Source organism: Cyprinodon tularosa, unplaced genomic scaffold (assembly GCF_016077235.1).
Source record: "Cyprinodon tularosa strain WSP-4 unplaced genomic scaffold, ASM1607723v1 ctg663, whole genome shotgun sequence".
Classification (NCBI taxonomy): Eukaryota; Metazoa; Chordata; class Actinopteri; order Cyprinodontiformes; family Cyprinodontidae; genus Cyprinodon; species Cyprinodon tularosa.
The window spans coordinates 89835-109067 of NW_024039411.1; the positions used below are offsets into that span (position 1 = coordinate 89835).

At 41.4% G+C, this 19233-nt stretch overlaps 1 protein-coding gene across 3 annotated transcripts in view; it reads left to right on the forward strand.

Annotated features, from left to right (window-relative positions):
- The first annotated feature begins 1684 nt into the window (after positions 1-1684).
- Positions 1685-19233, forward strand: part of upf2 (UPF2 regulator of nonsense mediated mRNA decay) — a 28414-nt gene continuing 10865 nt past the window's right edge. For 2 of the 3 annotated variants that reach the window (XM_038267147.1, XM_038267149.1), the window contains exons 1-15: positions 1685-1841; positions 4226-4594; positions 5088-5867; positions 5934-6094; positions 6169-6360; positions 6434-6580; positions 10087-10190; positions 10307-10392; positions 10510-10618; positions 10876-10989; positions 11144-11260; positions 11449-11838; positions 14267-14542; positions 14623-14806; positions 16747-16898. In XM_038267147.1, coding sequence (XP_038123075.1) covers positions 4257-4594; positions 5088-5867; positions 5934-6094; positions 6169-6360; positions 6434-6580; positions 10087-10190; positions 10307-10392; positions 10510-10618; positions 10876-10989; positions 11144-11260; positions 11449-11838; positions 14267-14542; positions 14623-14806; positions 16747-16898 — 3150 coding nt within the window. In that variant the 5' untranslated portion in view covers positions 1685-1841; positions 4226-4256. Of the gene's footprint in view, positions 1846-4225; positions 4595-5087; positions 5868-5933; positions 6095-6168; positions 6361-6433; positions 6581-10086; positions 10191-10306; positions 10393-10509; positions 10619-10875; positions 10990-11143; positions 11261-11448; positions 11839-14266; positions 14543-14622; positions 14807-16746; positions 16899-19233 lie in introns of all 3 variants that reach the window. The other variant, XM_038267148.1, reaches the window with a different exon arrangement.

Here is a 19233-nt window from a genome sequence, read left to right on the forward strand (position 1 = left end):
GATCTCATAGTTGACAAATTAACTCGTTAAATCAGCTCCAATAGTCAAAGGAGAAGAAGAATGTACCAAAGGAAGAAAAAGGTCCATGGGATATATACAGTATATACAGCGCGTCCACATTTGACAGCTTTTTTTTATTATAGTAGGATTATTATACAGGGTTATTACCAGAGGTGTAAAGTAACGAAGTACAAAAAAAACTTTACTGTACTTAAGTACACTTTTGAGTTATCTATACTTTACTACATTACTTATTTTTCTTCCTACTTCTGACTTCATTACATTTTCACACCAGTATCTGTACTTTCTATTCCTTACATTTTTAAAACAATCGTTACTCGTTACTCTTGGCTTCGGTTTAATGTTTCTAAATCTTTATTTCCCGTCATGTGCTCCATCCAATGCAGATCATTGGCTCCACCCACATCTAGTGAAAGCTAGTGTGATTGGATGAGTCATAGAACGCAAACACTCCTTGGTTAGCTAAAGGAAATCATCAGAAGCAAGCAGGTGTTCTTCAAACTGCTAACGTGAATTGTCTATGCCATGCTACAATGTGGGATTCAGAAAAAGATGTTGGAATGTCTGAAAGGTCGGAAACAGGCGAGAGCGTATCGGGAGACGGAGACCAACAAGACCTCCCTCATCCTTGGCCCTATCTCAGAGAATTTATAGAAATAGTCAAAAAATTGAGCTAGTGGCATCTGGCTGTTTTTTTTTTAAAGGTTACTTTATACTTTTATACTTCAAGTAGTTTTTGGAGCACATACTTTTTCACTTTTACTTGAGTAAAGAGGTCAAGTTGATACTTCAACTTTTACCAGAGTTTTTTTTAAAGTGCAGTATCTATACTTCTATCTATCTATACTTAACAAATATGTGTACTTTTGACACCACTGGTTATTACACAGGGTGTTTACATGGGTATTTATATAGATAGATTTTTCTATTTATTCCATCCATATATTATCTGTCACGCTTATCCCTGCTGGGGTGGTGAGGGGATGCTGGTGCCTATCTCCAGGTCTCCAGTCTATCGCAGGGCAACACAGAGACAAACATGAAAAACAACCATTTACACACACTCACACCTAAGAGAATATAGAGAAGCCAATTCACCAAAAAATCATGTTTTTGGACTGTGGGAGGAAGCCGGAGTACCCAGAGAGAACCCACGCATGCTCAAGGAGAACATGCAAACTCCATGCAGAAAGACCCCGGGCCGGGAATCGAACCCAGAACTACCCACTATGCAGCCCCTGATTAGAAAAAAATTAAGTATAATTTGTAAAGCAAAAAAAGAAGGCATTTTAAAGGATGTAAATATAGTGAACATCAAAATTATTCTTAAATATTGCTAATTATGATAATAAACTATTTAAAGTTTTATAGAATTTCATATCTGGTGGAATTGTTTATATAATGAAATAGAGAGTGATTAAAAATTTAAAACTCAAAATTTCTTAATATTGGTTGTATGTGTCGCTAATTTATTTCATATTTGTGGTATTTTATTGCTAAAGGATGCAGAGTGTTAAAAACTAGCTGCGTAATAAGGCTAGCCCAGTGTTAGCCCAATGCTAGCACACAACACCAAGCGACCCTAAAGATTGCCAGCTGGCACAAACTCAGTTTGCTATAGTATAAACAAATTAATTAAAAATAACATTTTACAATGAAGTCGAATTCATACAAACACATCGCTTCGGATTGAAAGTAAAATTCCGAGTTTGTTTAATTTGCTATGTTTTCAATCAGGCATAACTTATCGCACCAATTTCAGAGGGTCCTGCGTCGGTTAACTTGGAAACCATTCAACGATGTTTGTTTTGAAGCAATCAGTAGGTGAACATTTTCATTTTGAAGCCACATTTACATTAATTATTTACCTTTATCTGTTGTTTTAGGCTTTTTTATTATTAAGGTTTGAATTGGCACAGCTTAATGCGCTTTACCGGGGCGCAGAAACGTTTGTTTTTGTCGGTTCCTTCAACGCTATAGCTAATGCTAAAGCTAACTCATGAATTTTTATATAAATTTTAATTCTGCAGCTTGTCGGTTTTAAAGTGAAGTGAAAGCACTTCGATGAATCTAGCTGTTAAGTCCCAAATGAGCAAATCTTTCTGGGGTAAACACTACAGTTAAGGTCAATGATTAATAGGCGGTTTATTTAGTCGCTTCCTGATAACGTCGAAAGTCAATGGTTCAGACTATAAGTAACTTTAATGTTTGGAAATAACAGTTTTAAAATATTAATGTCTTGTTTGATTGAATGTTTAAATAACGAGTAAATTTCAGAGTCTCGCCTCATCAACATCCAAGTTTTATAAGATTAAATGAAATCAAACTAAATCAAGCAAAACAGGCTTTTTTTTTAAATGTTTTGTAAAATATATGTTTTTCTTTGCTAGATGTTTGCTAATCTTCCACTGTCCCACACTTAAAAATGATTGGCTGCTGGTTACAAACACAGATCCAACAATTCAGTTCATAATTGGCTTTATTTTGATTTTATTCGTGATATATTTACTGTTTGGAGGATTCATTAAATCGAAATTAATTAGCTTTAAAAGCCAAAATCTTAAAGATGTGTAGTTCTTTATGTGGTTAAAAAATTGTATCAGATTAATGGTGTAACATAATAGACTTAAAATTAAATGAAATATCCATACACTGAAACATGCCATTTGTGGAACAAAAGCACACCTGCAGCATTTATGTATTTATTTATTTATTTATTTAAAAATTGACAATTCATGTAACATGGGTGCATGAAATTCACGTCTAAATATGCCAGTTAGCCATAGAGGCTAATTTCTATCTGTAGCCCAAGATCACGTTGGTGTTTACAAAATGAAAGGCCACACATAGGACAATAAAAGAATAGACGATATAATAAAAACTGTCAATATATCAGTGGATGAAAAATGATCAAATGTGCAGGCAATAAAACAGACAATTCAGACAAAAGTTTACTAAAAAATACAGATCTGGGGCCTCATTTATCAAACTTTTGTACACACAGAACACCATAAAGGGTGTAATTTTTTAAAAACAGACTTTGTTTGGAAATGTGCAATCCCTCACCCACCTCCATCCCATACGCAAATACTGAAAAGAGAGGGAAATCAGCGACACGGATGGTGACTGAGGGGAACTTTATTAGATCCAAACCACAGTGGAATCGATCCTGACACTGGCAGGTTGTGTCACAAATGATGATTAAAAAACATCAGTCCTAAATTCAAAACCAAGTCTGCATATATTTAAATGTTTCCTCATGATTTTATTCCTCTCTCTGGGGACTATCAGGGTGAGTCGTTCCAAAGATCAATGAATAAATATGTGTGAGAAATTCATCTGAATTTGTGCTAACAATTAAAAACTGCTGAATTGACCGCACATAATGGTGGTGATGAAGGATTTAACTATTCCTAAAACTTTGGAAATGGGAGAATTAGGAGCTAAAGCATTTTTTAAAAAGATTATTAATGTTTCCTGACCCAGGTTATCTGCTGATCAGACTCTACAGAGGTGTGCTCTCTGATCATCCCTGTTCATACCAGCAGGAGAAGGACTGTCTATATTAATCTAAAATATTATTAATCCGCCTGTAGTAGAATTTAAGATATAGTCATTAATTATAGGTATAAATAAATTGCATGTTTTATATGAGCAAAAATGGCCAAGGCTTAATGCTGCAGTCATGTTATTGAAGATCCAAAATAATCGAGAGATCAGAAGATTACTAAAAATAAGCTGTAGCCTTAACACAACCCGTCTTACCCACATTTAACCTCGTAGATGAGTGTTCTTCTGCTTCACCAGATCATCTGGGTTGGTTTAGTTTCTGTTAATTCCAGTTGTTTACTACTCTGTGGTTCCTTTCGGCTCTTACCAGCGTGAATTTGTGTCAAAGGTAATCATCAATGACTCTGCCTGAAGCTGCTTTAGGATCAAAATCATTTAGGGAATTAATCCATAAAGCTGAGACATTCCAGTTAGTGATCAGCTCCATGCTGCTTGGGTGCCTTTGTTAGTCTGATCAGTTCATCAGACTCCAAAGGTTCTTTATTAATTGTTCCTGTTATTTTCTATCTTTAAAGGAGAACAAATATCCAGTTAGTCTTTAGTTTATACCTTTGTTCTATATTTAAAATTTTAAGGAATCTGAAAATTTTTATTTATTTTTTTTTAATCTGATTATGCTGTTGTCCATCCTTAGTATATCTGCTGAGTGAAACCCCTCAGTAAACATGGATGAAAAAGACGCTAGCTGCTTCAGCAACAAAGAAAAAGAGAAGGATATAGATGAAGAGAGGAGGCCTGCATCTGCTCGAGACAAAGCCAAAGAAGAGGCGAAAGCAAGCAGCAAAAAGGATGTTGGCAAAGAGGAGAAGAGAAAGCGTTTAGAGGAGGAAAAGAAGAAGAAAGAGGAAAAGGAGCGGAAGAAGAAACAGGAGGAAAAGCAGAAAGCAGAGGAGGATCTGAAGAAAAAGGAGGAGGAGGAGAAGAAGCAGCAGGAGGAGCTGCAGAGAAAGCTTGAAGAAGATGAAGCCAAACGACAGCGGGAGGAGGAGGCGGCGCTGCTCAAGTAAGTTACTGTTAGAGATGGAACTCAGACTCATCACTCCCCATCCAGGTCCAATAAAGTTACGATCTTTCAGTCCATTTCCTACTTTTATTTCTATTCAGGAATCAAATCAGACTTAAATGTAAACAGATATTTGATGTAAACAGGTCAAAAGACTCTTAAATTTTTGTCTAATTGTAAAATAAGAGATAGATTTAAAGTTTCTTCTTATGCTTCAGAAATTTCTCTGTTATAAAAAATAAAGCAGACAAACTGGGACCTTCTCTGCTTATAATTAGTCTTAATAGACACCAATACCTCTAAATGTATTTCTCTCATGTTTGGATCCTTCAGCCGTTGAAGGATGTGCTGTGGTTGTTCAGGAACCTCTTAACTTGCGATGGCTCTTAACTTGCGATGCTTTTTGCTCTGTTTAATGTCAAACCGATGTTCTACCACGGCTCAGAAAATCTTTTCAGCGTTCTCTGATCCTCCTCCTGTTGTCCTGCTTTAGAGAAAAGCAGGAGGGCCACCAGCTGCACCAGGAGGCCTGGGAACGCCATCAGAGCCGGAAAGAACTCCGCAGCAAGAACCAGAACGCCCACGAGAGCCGACCTGAGGAGGCCTTCTTCAGCCGCCTGGACTCCAGCCTTAAGAAGAACACGGCCTTCGTGAAGAAGCTGCGCACGCTGACCGAGCAGCAGCGGGATGTGCTCTCCAACGACTTCTCCTCACTCAACCTCAGCAAGTACATCGGTGAGGCCGTCAGCTCGATGGTGGAGGCCAAGCTGAAGATCTCGGACGTGGGCTGCGCCGTCCACCTGTGCTCCCTTTTCCACCAGCGCTACACGGAGTTTGCTCCCTTGCTGCTGCAGGCGTGGAAGAAGCACTTTGAAGCCAGGAAGGAGGAAAAGCCGCCGAACGTGAGCAAGCTGCGCACAGACCTGCGGTTCATCGCCGAGCTCACCATCGTCGGCCTCTTCACCGACAAAGAAGGCCTGTCACTGATTTACGAGCAGCTGAAGAACATCATCGGCACGGACCGGGAGACGCACACCCACGTCTCGGTGGTGATCAGCTTCTGTAAGCACTGCGGAGATGACATCGCCGGGCTGGTGCCCCGAAAGGTGAAGCTGGTCGCAGAGAAGTTCTGCTTGACTTTCCCTCCAAGCGAGATCATCAGTACAGAGAAGCAGCAGCCCTTCCAGAACCTCCTGCGGGAGTACTTCACCTCCCTGACCAAGCATCTGAAGAAGGACCACCGGGAGCTGCAGAACATTGAGAGGCAGAACCGGTAAGTGGTTCTTCTAGAGCATCTTCCTCCTTCGTGCCGTTTAGTCTGACTTCTCATCTGTTTCAGCCGCATCCTGCACTCCAAAGGGGAGCTGAGCGAGGACAGGCACAAGCAGTACGAGGAGTTTGCTACATCCTACCAAAAGCTGCTGGCCAACACTCACTCCCTGGCAGACCTGCTGGATGAAAACATGCCTGAGCTGCCGCAGGACAAGACTGTCCAGGAAGGTATGCGTCCGATCAACACACACCATCACTGAGACCTATGAACATGTGTAATGGACGTCTGTTTTCTCCCTCAGAGCACGGCCCCGGCATCGACATCTTCACCCCGGGAAAACCTGGGGAGTACGAACTGGAGGGGGGGATCTGGGAGGACGAAGACGCTCGTAACTTCTACGAAAACCTGATAGACCTGAAGGCTTTCGTTCCTGCGATCCTCTTCAAGGACAACGAGAAGAGCGGCCTGAGCAAAGACAAAGAGGACAGCAAAGGTATGAGGTTCTTAACTCAGAAATGCAACAAGGGAAGTTTCAGAGTTTTTTTCTGAGGATTTCCTCTCATCAGATGGCAGAGAAGGAAAAGATGCGAGCACCACAGAAGATCTGGAGCTGGAGTTGGAGGCTCTGGACATCGCAGATGAGCCTCTTGAACTGGAGGGAGGAGACGAGGTGGAGAGCGAGGAGCTGGCCAAGAAGCTGCTGGATGAGCAAGGTAGAAACACATTTCTAATGAGGCACATTCCCCGTACAGTTCAACCCCTAAACACCAATGTTTGATCTGTAATGTTGGCTTAATCCGACTAAACCCTCACTTCCTCCTCACCTCTTGATTAATTGGTAGGAGTTCATCAACAGGTGATGCAATCTACTGTAGAAAAGTTCTCTGAATGTTTCATGTTGTGAGGGTTTTTCTTATATACAGGTGACCCCCCCCAAAAAACTCACATACAACCATTTCCTGTTAACTTTCAAACTCTAAATTGTAGATTTGTCATTATTTCATTGATTTTTGGTGTAATCTTGGACTTGTGACGCTAAAAGCAAATAAAATCCCTCTTCATCTTTATTTATTTATTTATTTGAAAAGGGACAAAGCACATTAATGAACATCAGTATAAAAACAAATGTTAATATGCCGGATTATAGCTACAAAACTAGTTTTCATCTGTAGTCCCTAGGCAGGCAAATACATAAGAAAGAACATATAATATACAATATAAGCATCACAAGGAAATGTTAAGAGTTTAGTGGTCCCATGACTGGTTTGTTTCCATCTGTAGTTTGAGTCGAGCTCTAAAGCTGATCAGTGTAGGGCTCTCCCGTATGTGCAGAGGAAGACTGTTCCAGATGTTAGAGGCTCTCACAGAGAGAGTGTTCTGACCAAACGTTCTTCTGTGAGGAACCTCACAGTCTCCTCTGGAGGAGGCCCTGCTTCTCAGGCCGCCTAAAGTCTTGGGTTTGAACAGAGTAGACACAGGAGGAGGGGCTAGTCCATGTAGCGCTTTATAAATGAAGCATACGTACTTAAAATTCACTAGGGATCCACGATATTGGGATTTTGTCCGATATCCGGTATGCCGATATTTTAAAACTCATGTAGCCGATAACCGATATCGATACCGATGTTAAAGCTGGACAAAAATAAGTAGTCATTGAAAATAGCAGTTTTGTTATCCATTTCTGACACTTTGAAAAATAATATACTCAAATATATTTTCATATGCTGATATCAAATAGATTTTTAAAAACGCGGTATCGATCTATTTTACTTTCAAAATCTGGTGAAATTTCATCGTTCTGTTACAAACTCTCGTGACTATTTAATTCTTGTGAGATTTTGTTAGTAAAATAGATCGATACCGCGTCAATATATCAACATACACTATATTGCCAAAAGTATTTGCTCACCTGCCTTGACTCACATATGAGCTTAAGTGACATCCCGTTCCTAATCCATAGGGTTCAATATGACGTCGGTCCACCCTTTGCAGCTAGAACAGCTTCAACTCTTCTGGGAAGGCTGTCCACAAGGTTTAGGAGTGTGTTTATGGGAATTTTTGACCATTCTTCCAGAAGCGCATTTGTGAGGTCGCACACTGATGTTGGACGAGAAGGCCTGGCTCTCAGTCTCCGCTCTAATTCATCCCAAAGGTGTTCTATCGGGTTGAGGTCAGGACTCTGTGCAGGCCAGTCAAGTTCATCCACACCAGACTCTGTCATCCATGTCTTTATGGACCTTGCTTTGTGCACTGGTGCACAGTCATGTTGGAAGAGGAAGGGGCCAGCTCCAAACTGTTCCCACAAAGTTGGGAGCATGGAATTGTCCAAAATGTCTTGGTATGCTGAAGCATTCAGAGTTCCTTTCACTGGAACTAAGGGGCCAAGCCCAGCTCCTGAAAAACAACCTCACACCATAATCCCCCCTCCACCAAACTTTACACTTGGCACAATGCAGTCAGACAAGTACCGTTCTCCTGGCAACCGCCAAACCCAGACCCGTCCATCAGATTGCCAGATGGAGAAGCGCGATTCGTCACTCCAGAGAACGCGTCTCCACTGCTCTAGAGTCCAGTGGCGGCGTGCTTTACACCACCGCATCCGACGCTTTGCATTGCACTTGGTGATGTATGGCTTGGATGCAGCTGCTCGACCATGGAAACCCATTCCATGAAGCTCTCTGCGCACTGTTCTTGAGCTAATCTGAAGGCCACATGAAGTTTGGAGGTCTGTAGTGATTGACTCTGCAGAAAGTTGGCGACCTCTTCGCACTATGCGCGTCAGCATCCGCTGACCCCGCTCCGTCAGTTTACGTGGCCTACCACTTCGTGGCTGAGTTGCTGTCGTTCCCAAACACTTCCATTTTCTTATAATACAGCTGACAGTTGACTGTGGAATATTTAGGAGCGAGGAAATTTCACGACTGGATTTGTTGCACAGGTGGCATCCTATCACAGTTCCACGCTGGAATTCACTGAGCTCCTGAGAGCGACCCATTCTTTCACAAATGTTTGTAAAAACAGTCTGCATGCCTAGGTGCTTGAATTTATACACCTGTGGCCATGGAAGTGATTGGAACACCTGATTCCAATAATTTGGATGGGTGAGCAAATACTTTTGGCAATATAGTGTATAAAAATATGGCAACATTTGGTGAATTTTCGGGGGATTTCGTAGCATAACGATGACATATAGCAATATTTCATTAGTAAAAGAGATTGATATGGTGTTTTTAAATGGCAATATATCAGCATAGGAAGATATTGGGATATTTTAATGGATCAATATTTTTTCCCTCGTCTTTAGAAGTTTTTAAGTCTCTAAAAAAGAAGTTTTTGAGGAAAAAGAAGTAGTAGTATTTTTTTTTTTTTTTTGACTTTAGAAACTCAGAAGCTGATTAAATATCGGTGGGGTGGCCGATGTCCGATATTCAGTTTAAAGGCCGATACCGATAGGGGGCCGATTATATCGTGCATCCCTAAAAATTTGTAACATTTTCAGCATTTAAAAGATTGTACTTGTTTAAAATATTACATACCGTACATGGAAAGAATTGTGTTTTTGGTCAAACCCTTTTAGAGATTTTTTGTACAGTGATTAATTTAATTTTAAATTGGTAACTGTGGTGAGAGACCAACTTGTGATGCAGTATTCAATGTGAGATAAAATCATTGAGTGGAGAACCATTCTAGCAGCACCAAGTGTTAAAGTTTTTAAGGTTAAATTTGACAGTATTGGCAAGTTTTTTGATATGATTTTTAAAGGACAAAGAGTGTAATCAAGTATCACGCCAAAGTACTTGAATTCTGTGACAAGTTGTAATTTGAGGTTTTTGGTCCAAACTACTAGAAATGGACTGAAGCGTATTGAATTCACCAAAGAAAAAATAAATCAGACAGCTTATCTCATAATTACAAGATCCGTATTTTGTAATTATAAGATATTATCTCGTAATTATTGCTCTCATCCAGTTTTTCACTTGTTTTTCTGCATCTTCTCATACAAGGCTTTGGGAGGTTTAGTGAGTTCAGGACATCAGTCTTGGTATTTCTGTTGAAAAAACCCAGATAGCAATCTGGAGGGTGCATGTTTAAAATCCAGTTTTACAAACTACGAAAGACTTGCTTCATTGTGCCTCCATTACTTTTAGTAAATAGTTTATTTTCTTCATCTATATTGATTTTTTTTTTTTGACATTTCTGATAATAATTGCATCTGCAGAGCAAGAAGACGAGGAGGCAAACACAGGATCGCACCTGAAGCTGATTGTGGACGCCTTCATCCAGCAGCTGCCCAACTGTGTCAACAGGGACCTGATAGACAAGGTGAAGAAACTCTGGTTGTTTCTGAACCATTCCAGACATGCTTTAGCCTTATCTCTGCTGCAGCAGGTGGACGGGTTGGAAAACATCAAACATGTTGCTGTTCTCTACTCTTTTAGGCTGCAATGGACTTCTGCATGAACATGAACACCAAATCCAACAGGAGGAAGCTGGTCCGAGCCCTGTTCACTGTCCCCAGGCAGAGGTTAGCCAGCCAGCCATTAAAGGAAGGATTTTGAATTGATGTCTCATACCCTGAACCTCCACAAAGAGGAGCTATCACTCTGCGCTTTTGTTTTAAGATGACTGACTGATCTTTCAGGTTGGATCTCCTGCCTTTCTACTCTCGCCTGGTGGCAACGCTGCATCCCTGCATGTCTGACGTGGCCGAGGATCTCTGCTCCATGCTGAAGGGAGACTTCCGCTTCCATGTAGGCCATTTTCATTTCCTTTAAATCCTAAGCTTCACTGTATCTTTATTGCAATGATGAGACAAAAAGAAAATTGTTTTCTGCAGGGTCAACGGGCGCTTTTAGTGTTAATATTAGTTTTGGGTCTTAGATAGAATTTGCAATTGAATTTATGCAATAAAATGCACAGAAATATTCGTCTCAGCTTAAATATGTTTCAGTTGTTTAAGAAAGAAAAGTAAAAAGAAAAGTTTTCCATCTGAATTTGGTGGTTTTAGATCCGTAAGAAGGACCAGATCAACATCGAGACAAAGAACAAGACGGTCCGATTCATCGGGGAGCTGTCCAAGTTCAAGATGTTCTCAAAGACGGACACGCTTCACTGCCTGAAGGTGAGTCAGAACCAGAGAATCGGGTCTAATCAGTCTGGATCCTGATGTGGGAACGTCCTCTCGGCTCAGACGCAAACACGTCTGAAGACGAATCCATCTTATTAAAAAAGGTTTTCAAATTAGAATAAGAGCTCTGTAATCTGTGTGCCAACAGATGCTGCTGTCTGATTTCACCCATCACCACATCGAGATGGCCTGCACCCTGCTGGAGACCTGCGGCCGCTTCCTGTTTAGGACGCCAGACTCTCACCTGCGGACCAGCGTCCTGCTGGTCAGTGCTGATCCCATTTAGCTTCCAGAACATTATCACAGCCTTGCATTTGGTTAGCTTATAAACCTGCTGTCGCTAATCAGAAGGAAGGTTTAGCGTTTGCTGCAGCAGCTACGTTCTCATTTCACCATCTCTGTCCCAGTTCGACGTTTCAGTTGATGTTCAGTCAGATCCTCTTTGCTCCGCAGGAACAAATGATGCGTAAGAAGCAGGCGCAGCATCTGGACGCCCGCTACGTCACCATGGTGGAGAACGCCTACTACTACTGCAACCCGCCGCCCATAGAGAAGGCCGTGAAGAAGAAGAGGCCGCCGCTGCAGGAGTACATCCGTAAGCTGCTCTACAAGGACCTGTCCAAGGTGACCACGGAGAAGGTGCTGAGGCAGATGCGTAAGCTGCCGTGGCAGGACCCCGAGGTGAAGGGCTACCTGATCTGCTGCATGATCAACATCTGGAACGTCAAGTACAACAGCATCCACTGCGTGGCCAACCTGCTGGCCGGCCTGGTGGCCTACCAGGAGGACGTGGGCATCCACGTGGTGGACGGAGTGCTGGAGGACATCCGGCTGGGCATGGAGGTGAGGACCGGGTCCCAACTTCAGCTATTGTTTTATTAAAGGAAAATCCAGTCAGCAAGGAATGATCAATGGCTCATTATTTAGACCTAAAGCTAATATGTTCGACATGATTTAATGAATTTAGCGTTAATCAGTAAAAAAAAAAATTGTTTTTCGTCTGGGAGCGGCCATTTTTTCCCAAATATAGTAGCTATATTTGGGCACCATTTTTCCCGCTTTACAAGCAAAATCAATGGGAACTACCAGACACATCTGCAATCAACAACAATTATTGAAGATTTCCAGAGGACTTCACCATTGAAATTCACCAGAGCTATAGTGAAACTGACAATGCCCACGTGCATGGCAGCTGGATGCTGGAATACATCGGGTAAAAGTGAAAAAAAGAGTTATTCCACCTTTCTGATTCCTGATCCTCCACGGACGGGTTGGTCGTTGGATCGCCAACTTGAAGAGGGAGGATTTGCCATCGAACTTCTGGCCAGAGAAAAAACCCGTAATATGTAGCCAACATTTGGAAGAAGAATGTTTTCAAGATGACTTGGATAATAGCGCGTTGTGACAAACACCAGATACAGCACTGGGACTTGATCAACAGCCGATACCGCACCGTGACGTCACTAACCAGTAGGTGGCAGTAGTGTTCTTTGACAAACATGGATGCCTCCAGTAAAACACATTCACATGAAAATAACTCTGAATTAAAAACACTGATCATTTATTGAACAGGATGGAATCATTTCAGATTTAAAGAACTTTCAGAAGTTTGAATTCTGAATGTGAGTGGACTTTTCCTTTAAAGAAGCAAAGATCGCTAACTTAGATTATTCTTTTAGCCTTTTAGTTCAGAATCAGAGAAAATGACTTTCCTCTAGAATTAGAGACGTTTCCAAAGCTCTGCTTTAACCTTTTATTTAACTCAATAGGAAATAAGATCTTTTTAAATCATAATTCTGTAAATAAAACTGTCTGTTGTGCTTTAAAATTCTCAATAGAGAAGGAAAAGAGTAACTGTTAAATGTTTTCTTAAATCTCCACTCTTGCTGAACAGGAATTTTGAGGCATGATGTTCACCTGGAATGTTTTGGCTGCGGCACATGAAGGTGGGAAAGTTCCTGCTGATTCTTAATGAGAACACAGAACTTTTAGTTGTTCTGAAGCTTCTGCAGTATTTGGCTCCCAGTAGCTGCCCAGCTGAAGAACCTGCCAGCCAGAATGTTCCCACAGCATGACGCTGCCCCCACCATGTCCCAGTGCGGGAGGTTCAGGTTAATGTGACGGATGATGTTCTGTCAGACCAGCATACCCATAGTCAATGCGCAAGACATCAGATTTGGATACGCATATGCTAGTTTTGTACGAAAATACCATTTAAACTACCTCAATGGGCGTGTATCCCTTTAGTCATGTAAAAAAAAAAACAATGTAAGGTCAGATCGCCATACGCTTAAAAAAACACCAAAAAGTAAGCAATAAAATTTTTTTTTTTTGTACATGACTAAAGGGATACACACTCGTTGAGGTGGTTTAAAGTCAATTTTTCTTACTAAACTAAAGGGTTAAATGGTATTAACTATGGCAGAGGTCATGGATTAGCGGACCACAGTCTGGAACCAGACCCAACCTTTCGAACATTTAGAAATTACTGCATGTTTTTCGACGACAGTGTCTTATTTCACTTGCTCCTCTTCTCCTGTTATTACGGTAAAGCCCTGGGGAGCGTCCGGCTCCAGGCTGCACGTGATCCAAATGAGCCAATGAGCTGTCAGTCTGGGTTGCTGCTGCTGCTACTTTTAGACACAGCAGGCAAACCTGTGGCAAGCCGGGCGATGGGAAAGAAGGAGAAGACCATGAGAAAAAGAGAGCAGAGAAAGTGTGGACTGCTGGAAGAACTGCGGTGAACTGGTGAAAGAAAAGTGAAATGGCGTGCTCAAAGATGACCCTGCACATTTAGAGGATGTTTGGCTCAACCTGCTGCTGTGAAGCAGGATTCTCCACCATGAACAGAATCAACAATAAATCTGGATCCAGGCTCAAAATGAGCTCCTTGATATGTGCTTGAGAATGGCTTAGTCTCCGGTTAAACCCAGGTTTAAAGCCTTGCAGGGCAGCCTAAAGCCCACTGCCAACATTAAGACAGAAAAAAGAAAGAAAATAACAAATCGTCAGTTCAGGGGTTTGAGAAAATGTATCTTTTTATATCTAAAAAGTCAGTGTATAGCATGGATGCATAAAAACTTCATTTTATTTCAGTGTTAAATTCTGTTTAAAGTAACAGATTATAATTAAAAGTGTCTCCAGACCTTTACTGGTTGATGATTTTCTTTATTCTCACCCTCAATGTTTTTTATTGGTTACCCCTGGACTATGGGTATGCTGGTCTGACAGACACACCTGCTCTGCTAACCTCCCTCATATTTCCGCTCAGGTCAACCAGCCAAAGTTCAACCAGCGGCGGATCAGCAGCGCCAAGTTCCTGGGCGAGCTCTACAACTACCGCATGGTGGAATCGGCGGTCGTCTTCCGCACGCTCTTCTCCTTCATCTCCTTCGGGGTGAACCAGGACGGCAGCCCCAGCCCTCTGGACCCCCCCGAGCACCTCTTCCGCATCCGCCTGGTCTGCACCCTGCTGGACACCTGCGGTCAGTACTTCGACCGCGGCTCCAGCAAGAAGAAGCTGGACTGCTTCCTGATCTACTTCCAGGTCTGTCTGCTCCTAAAGCTCCACCAGAGGACAGAAAGTAAGAGATGATTTCATGAAACGACGTGCGTTTGTGTCTGCAGAGGTACATTTGGTGGAAAAAGAGCGTGGACGTTTGGACGAAGGACCACCCGTTCCCCATCGACATCGACTACATGATCAGCGACACCCTGGAGCTGCTCAGACCCAAGATGAGGCTGAGCTGCTCCCTGGACGAGGCCACCAAGCAGGTCGCCGACCTGGAGAGAGAAGTGCTCGTCAAACTGGGTAAGGATGGGTTTCCGGATTCTGCAGCCGGTTTCTCCGGTTCCCTCCCGGCGGAGCAGCATTCCCTGCTGCGTAGGAGGGCTGCTGGACCTGCAGGTTCACTGAAACACTTGCATACCAAAAGCATGGAGTCACCTGAAGGATGCAGTCAGTTCACAGGATTTAGGAACAATCGCTGGAGATTAAATTTAATTACTTTTTTCAATTTATTTAAATCAGTTGCGTCACATAAAGCAGCAATTACTTTTAAAAATGGAAACAATCGTTTTGTTTTAGCAGGTAATTTTCTCCTATTGTTAGAATCAGTTAATCAACAAACATTTTCCACATACCAGTAAAGATTTATTTTTCCTGCCTCCTAAAATAATCGATTTAATGACGTTTTTCTTAAAAAACATCCACAGAATAACGAGGCCTCCAACAAGACAGTTCTCCTTTGACCTATTTATGTTCTCACCTGGCGTGAAAGTCTGTGTTTCTCTAAAATATGATGGTTCTCTGCAATAATAGTGGGAACCAGGCTGGTTCCTGTGGGTCTGATGGAAACATTAGAGCAGGAAAACTTTAGATGATTTTTAATTAAGGCAGATATTTAGTGAATTATTTTAATTTGTAATCTAACACAGTTTAGGGAGCTTCAAGTTAGTTTTTCTTGAAATAAGAGTTTTTTCCATTGATTTAAGCAGGTAAGACAGTTTTATAGTTGAAAAAATTACATTTATTTCTATTAATCAAGTTTATAATTGCAGAATTTTCTTATTTCCCATATTATTTTATTGTCAGAGCATCTTTCATACCTGCTCATATTAGGGAGAGAGACTCCTATTTCAGGAAATTTGTATTGATTTGACTTAAAAATAAATTTTTGCACAAAAAAAAAATTAAGACAACATTTTGGAACCGAAATCTTTACAGATTAAAAGAGCGGTAGCAAAGGGCTGAAGGTTCTGGCTTGTTTTAATGCCACAGCAAGTCGCTGCCCTGAAAAGCAAAGCATCATCAGCAAAAATAATCAACAGTTTGAAACGGCCTAGTCCAAGTCCAGACCTCCTAATAGAAATTCTGTGTTCGGACCTTAACAGAGGGCTGCAGATGTTTCATTTTGTTTTTTAACGAGCTTGGAATAAGCCGTGATTTTGAGTTCACATAAGACCCCAGATGAAGACGAGGAAAGAGAAGCTCAACCCGGTGAAGCTTTGTTCATCCTCCTCCTGCAGCCCAGCCGATTGGCTCAGGCTGAGGGGAAAACGGAAGAAGGAAGCGTTTATGCTGCGGATGGATCTGGCTCTGCGGCTCGATGACAGCATGAAAACTCTTTGTTTCAACAGTTTCATCGTGTTCGGTTGGAATGCAGAGAAAAATGTGAGCTCCGCCCTCTGAGAAAATGACTGATTGAACGAGCTGCAGGTCCAGCTGCAGGTGTTCAGAGGAGCTAAAACTGCTTCCAATTCAGAGTAGAAATGCTCCTGTTTAATTTCCAGATAAAAGGTGTTCCAGTAAGAATATTTAAGCTTTTATTGAACGAGGCCCCCTAAAGGTGGATGTGGAGAAAAAAGACATTTAGTGGTTAAAGATCTGAAAGGCAGCTGAGTGTTTATGTTCTGTAACTTTCCACAGCTGGACGAGTGTTTTAGTGACACCATGAATGCTGCCTGAATGTTGCAGAGTAAGGAGTGATTGATGGAGGCCCCTTATAGATACACAGGGGCCCATTGTGTCCCTCTCATACTTTAACCACACATTCCTCGGTCCTTCAGTCACACAAGACCTGATGTGTATCTTTATCTTCAGGCCGCAGCTTTATTTTCTACACAGAGTTTCACAAAGTGTCAAAGTTTAAGGTTTGGTTTTGTCAATAAAAGAAACAAACAGTATGACGCCTCCATGTTTAAAATGTCCGTCGCAAGAGTTTGTGTTTGACGATTTGTGTTTTGACGAAGGCATGGCCATGGAGAAGGACGACCGCTCCAGCGCCATGAGCGAAGGGGAGCCGCTGGACGAAGAGGACGACGACGACGATGATGAAGAAGGTGCAGCCGACACCGAGGAGCAGTCTGGAAACGAGAGCGAGATGAACGAACAGGAAGAGGATGTGAGTCCCTTTTGCTGTTCTGGTCACGTGTCTGTGTTTACTAGCCTGGTGAGACCATCCTGATCTCGCGAGCTTTCAAGGTTTCACTCGCAGATCAGTCTGGAGACTCTCCGTTGAAGGAAATTTGGAGCCGTTCACCAAACGAACGTCCAATCAGCGTTGGCTTTGAGGCGGGTTGAGGTGTGACGCAACGAGAAGCGCGACGGTTCAGTCTAAAGAACATGGCGGCTTCAGCCGATGAAACTAGCGTTAGCGTGGCTATCGAGCAAGTTTTATCGGAATTACAGAGTATTTCTTCTTCCGACTGGTTTCAGCAAGAGTAGCCTGGCTGTTAGTACGTCATATGCTTCGTTGATCTGATTGGTTTATTTGGCCCGTCTATCACCAACATAGGCCAATCAGCTAACCAGTATTTTCTTCCCTTCCCAAAATTACTTCAACGGAAGGTTTCCAGATGGATATGCGGAGCAAATCCATCTGGCGGAGTCAAGTTATGTGTTTACATCACGGTACAGAAATATGCTGCGTCTGGTCTTCCTGCTGGAATCAGTCGGATCGGGTCAGAAATCTAAATCCGTTGCAGACTTGTAAAGTCTCTAATATCTGTATTTAACATTCGGTTAACCTGCCAGATTAAGTTCTGAACTTTAACTAGGCCACTGTGATGCCAAAACCCTAGAGGTGTGACTGATCTTTCCACAGCTGGAACCTGCAGCTACCTAACAAGGATTTTCTCTTCCTCACCTCTGAAGTTGAATTATTTTAATCTTCATTCTGAGGAGCTGCTCATTGCATTAAATCAAGAAATTATTTTTGGTCAGATATAAAGTGCCAAAAAAGGAGCACTCTGTGAACCATGAGCTGTTGATGCTCCCTGGCAGATCTTCATCTTTAGAGGCTGAGAACGAAGCTAAACTCACAGAAATGTGAAAACTGTTAACTTATCAGAGTATTTAATATTCAGTAAATGATTCTAAGGCTTTAGGATACCAAGAAAAGAAGCTTATAATGTTGGTGAATTATGTGACAAAGTTTAGAGTTTAAAAAGAAATAAAAAAATTTCTTTCTGTTTTAGCTAGCGCTGATAGAAGTTCAAGCATTTTCTCTGCAACATACCAACTATGTAGTGATGTGGTGTCAATAGATTTGTTGTTTATTGACTGTAGTGTTTCCAAACCAAAGGGAAGCTAGCAGCTAATTTCTGCTCATCTTTACTGCTAAGGCTGCATGATATCAGATCTTTTTCCGTTGACCATAATAGTTGGGATATCAGTTTATTTTCTTCTTCCTCTCTTCTTTATCAGATTTTTCATCACTCTTTTGCATTTTGGGCTGTTTTTATGTCCAGTGGAAGCTTTAAGCTACCTAAAGGCTGGATTAGCATTGGAAGTTCATCTATTGTCCTAAATTGACCCCTTATTAATCCGTTTGATAAAACCAGTTGAAACTAAAACCTCTATTTGAGGAGTTCTGGATAGATTAGAGAGATTTCCTTTTTTTTTTTTTTTGCAATTAATGATCTGATTGGGTCGCTGTTTAAGCGAATGGCATGTATTAGAGTTTGTATTCTCCAATTAAAGATGACTAAATTAGTGGACAAATATTTCAATAATCAATAAATCCTAATTGATCTGATTGGTTGTTTCTTTCACCAGGGTGATTGTTCTGCAGCTTGAGCAGATTCAGGGTTTGAGAAATGACTTTAACACGCTTTATTTGTCTGTTGTGTTTGTCTCATTATAAAGTTTTCAGTCTGAATGAAAAGTTAAATAGTTTTCCACATGAAGGATTGATAAGAAAAGCTGTTAAAAGGTGTGTGTGTGTTTGTCTTCTGTCTTAATTTGTCTTTAGCTTGATCTTTAATAAGTAATGGTCTCACACAGCCTTTTTCTTTGTGGATTATTGTGCCCTATGATCCATGAACGACCTAGAAAAGCCTGAAAACCAGACAAAGCGCCTGTTTGTTTGGTGGAAACTTTCCTGCTCGGCATATTTTATCAAGGAACCAACCCACAATACTTTGTGCAACAGACAATCTTATCTCAACGCACCTTTGAAGGGTTTATAGAGGGTTGTTGTTTTTTTTTTCTTTTTCTTTTTGCACATAACCAAACATAGTCCTTGGCGTATAATTATTCATTAACCACATTTTTTCTGGAGGCCTTTTTTCTTCCTTATTTGTATAATCGAGTTGTCATATAAATAGAAACTCTCTGATAACAGGAAGTAGCTAAAACGCTAGAAAACTACAATGATTTAAGAGAATCGAAGAGAAGGTGAAAAACTAAAAGCAGCGTCCTCTTAGTGTCCTGCTCTGCAGAGAACATAGCCTTTC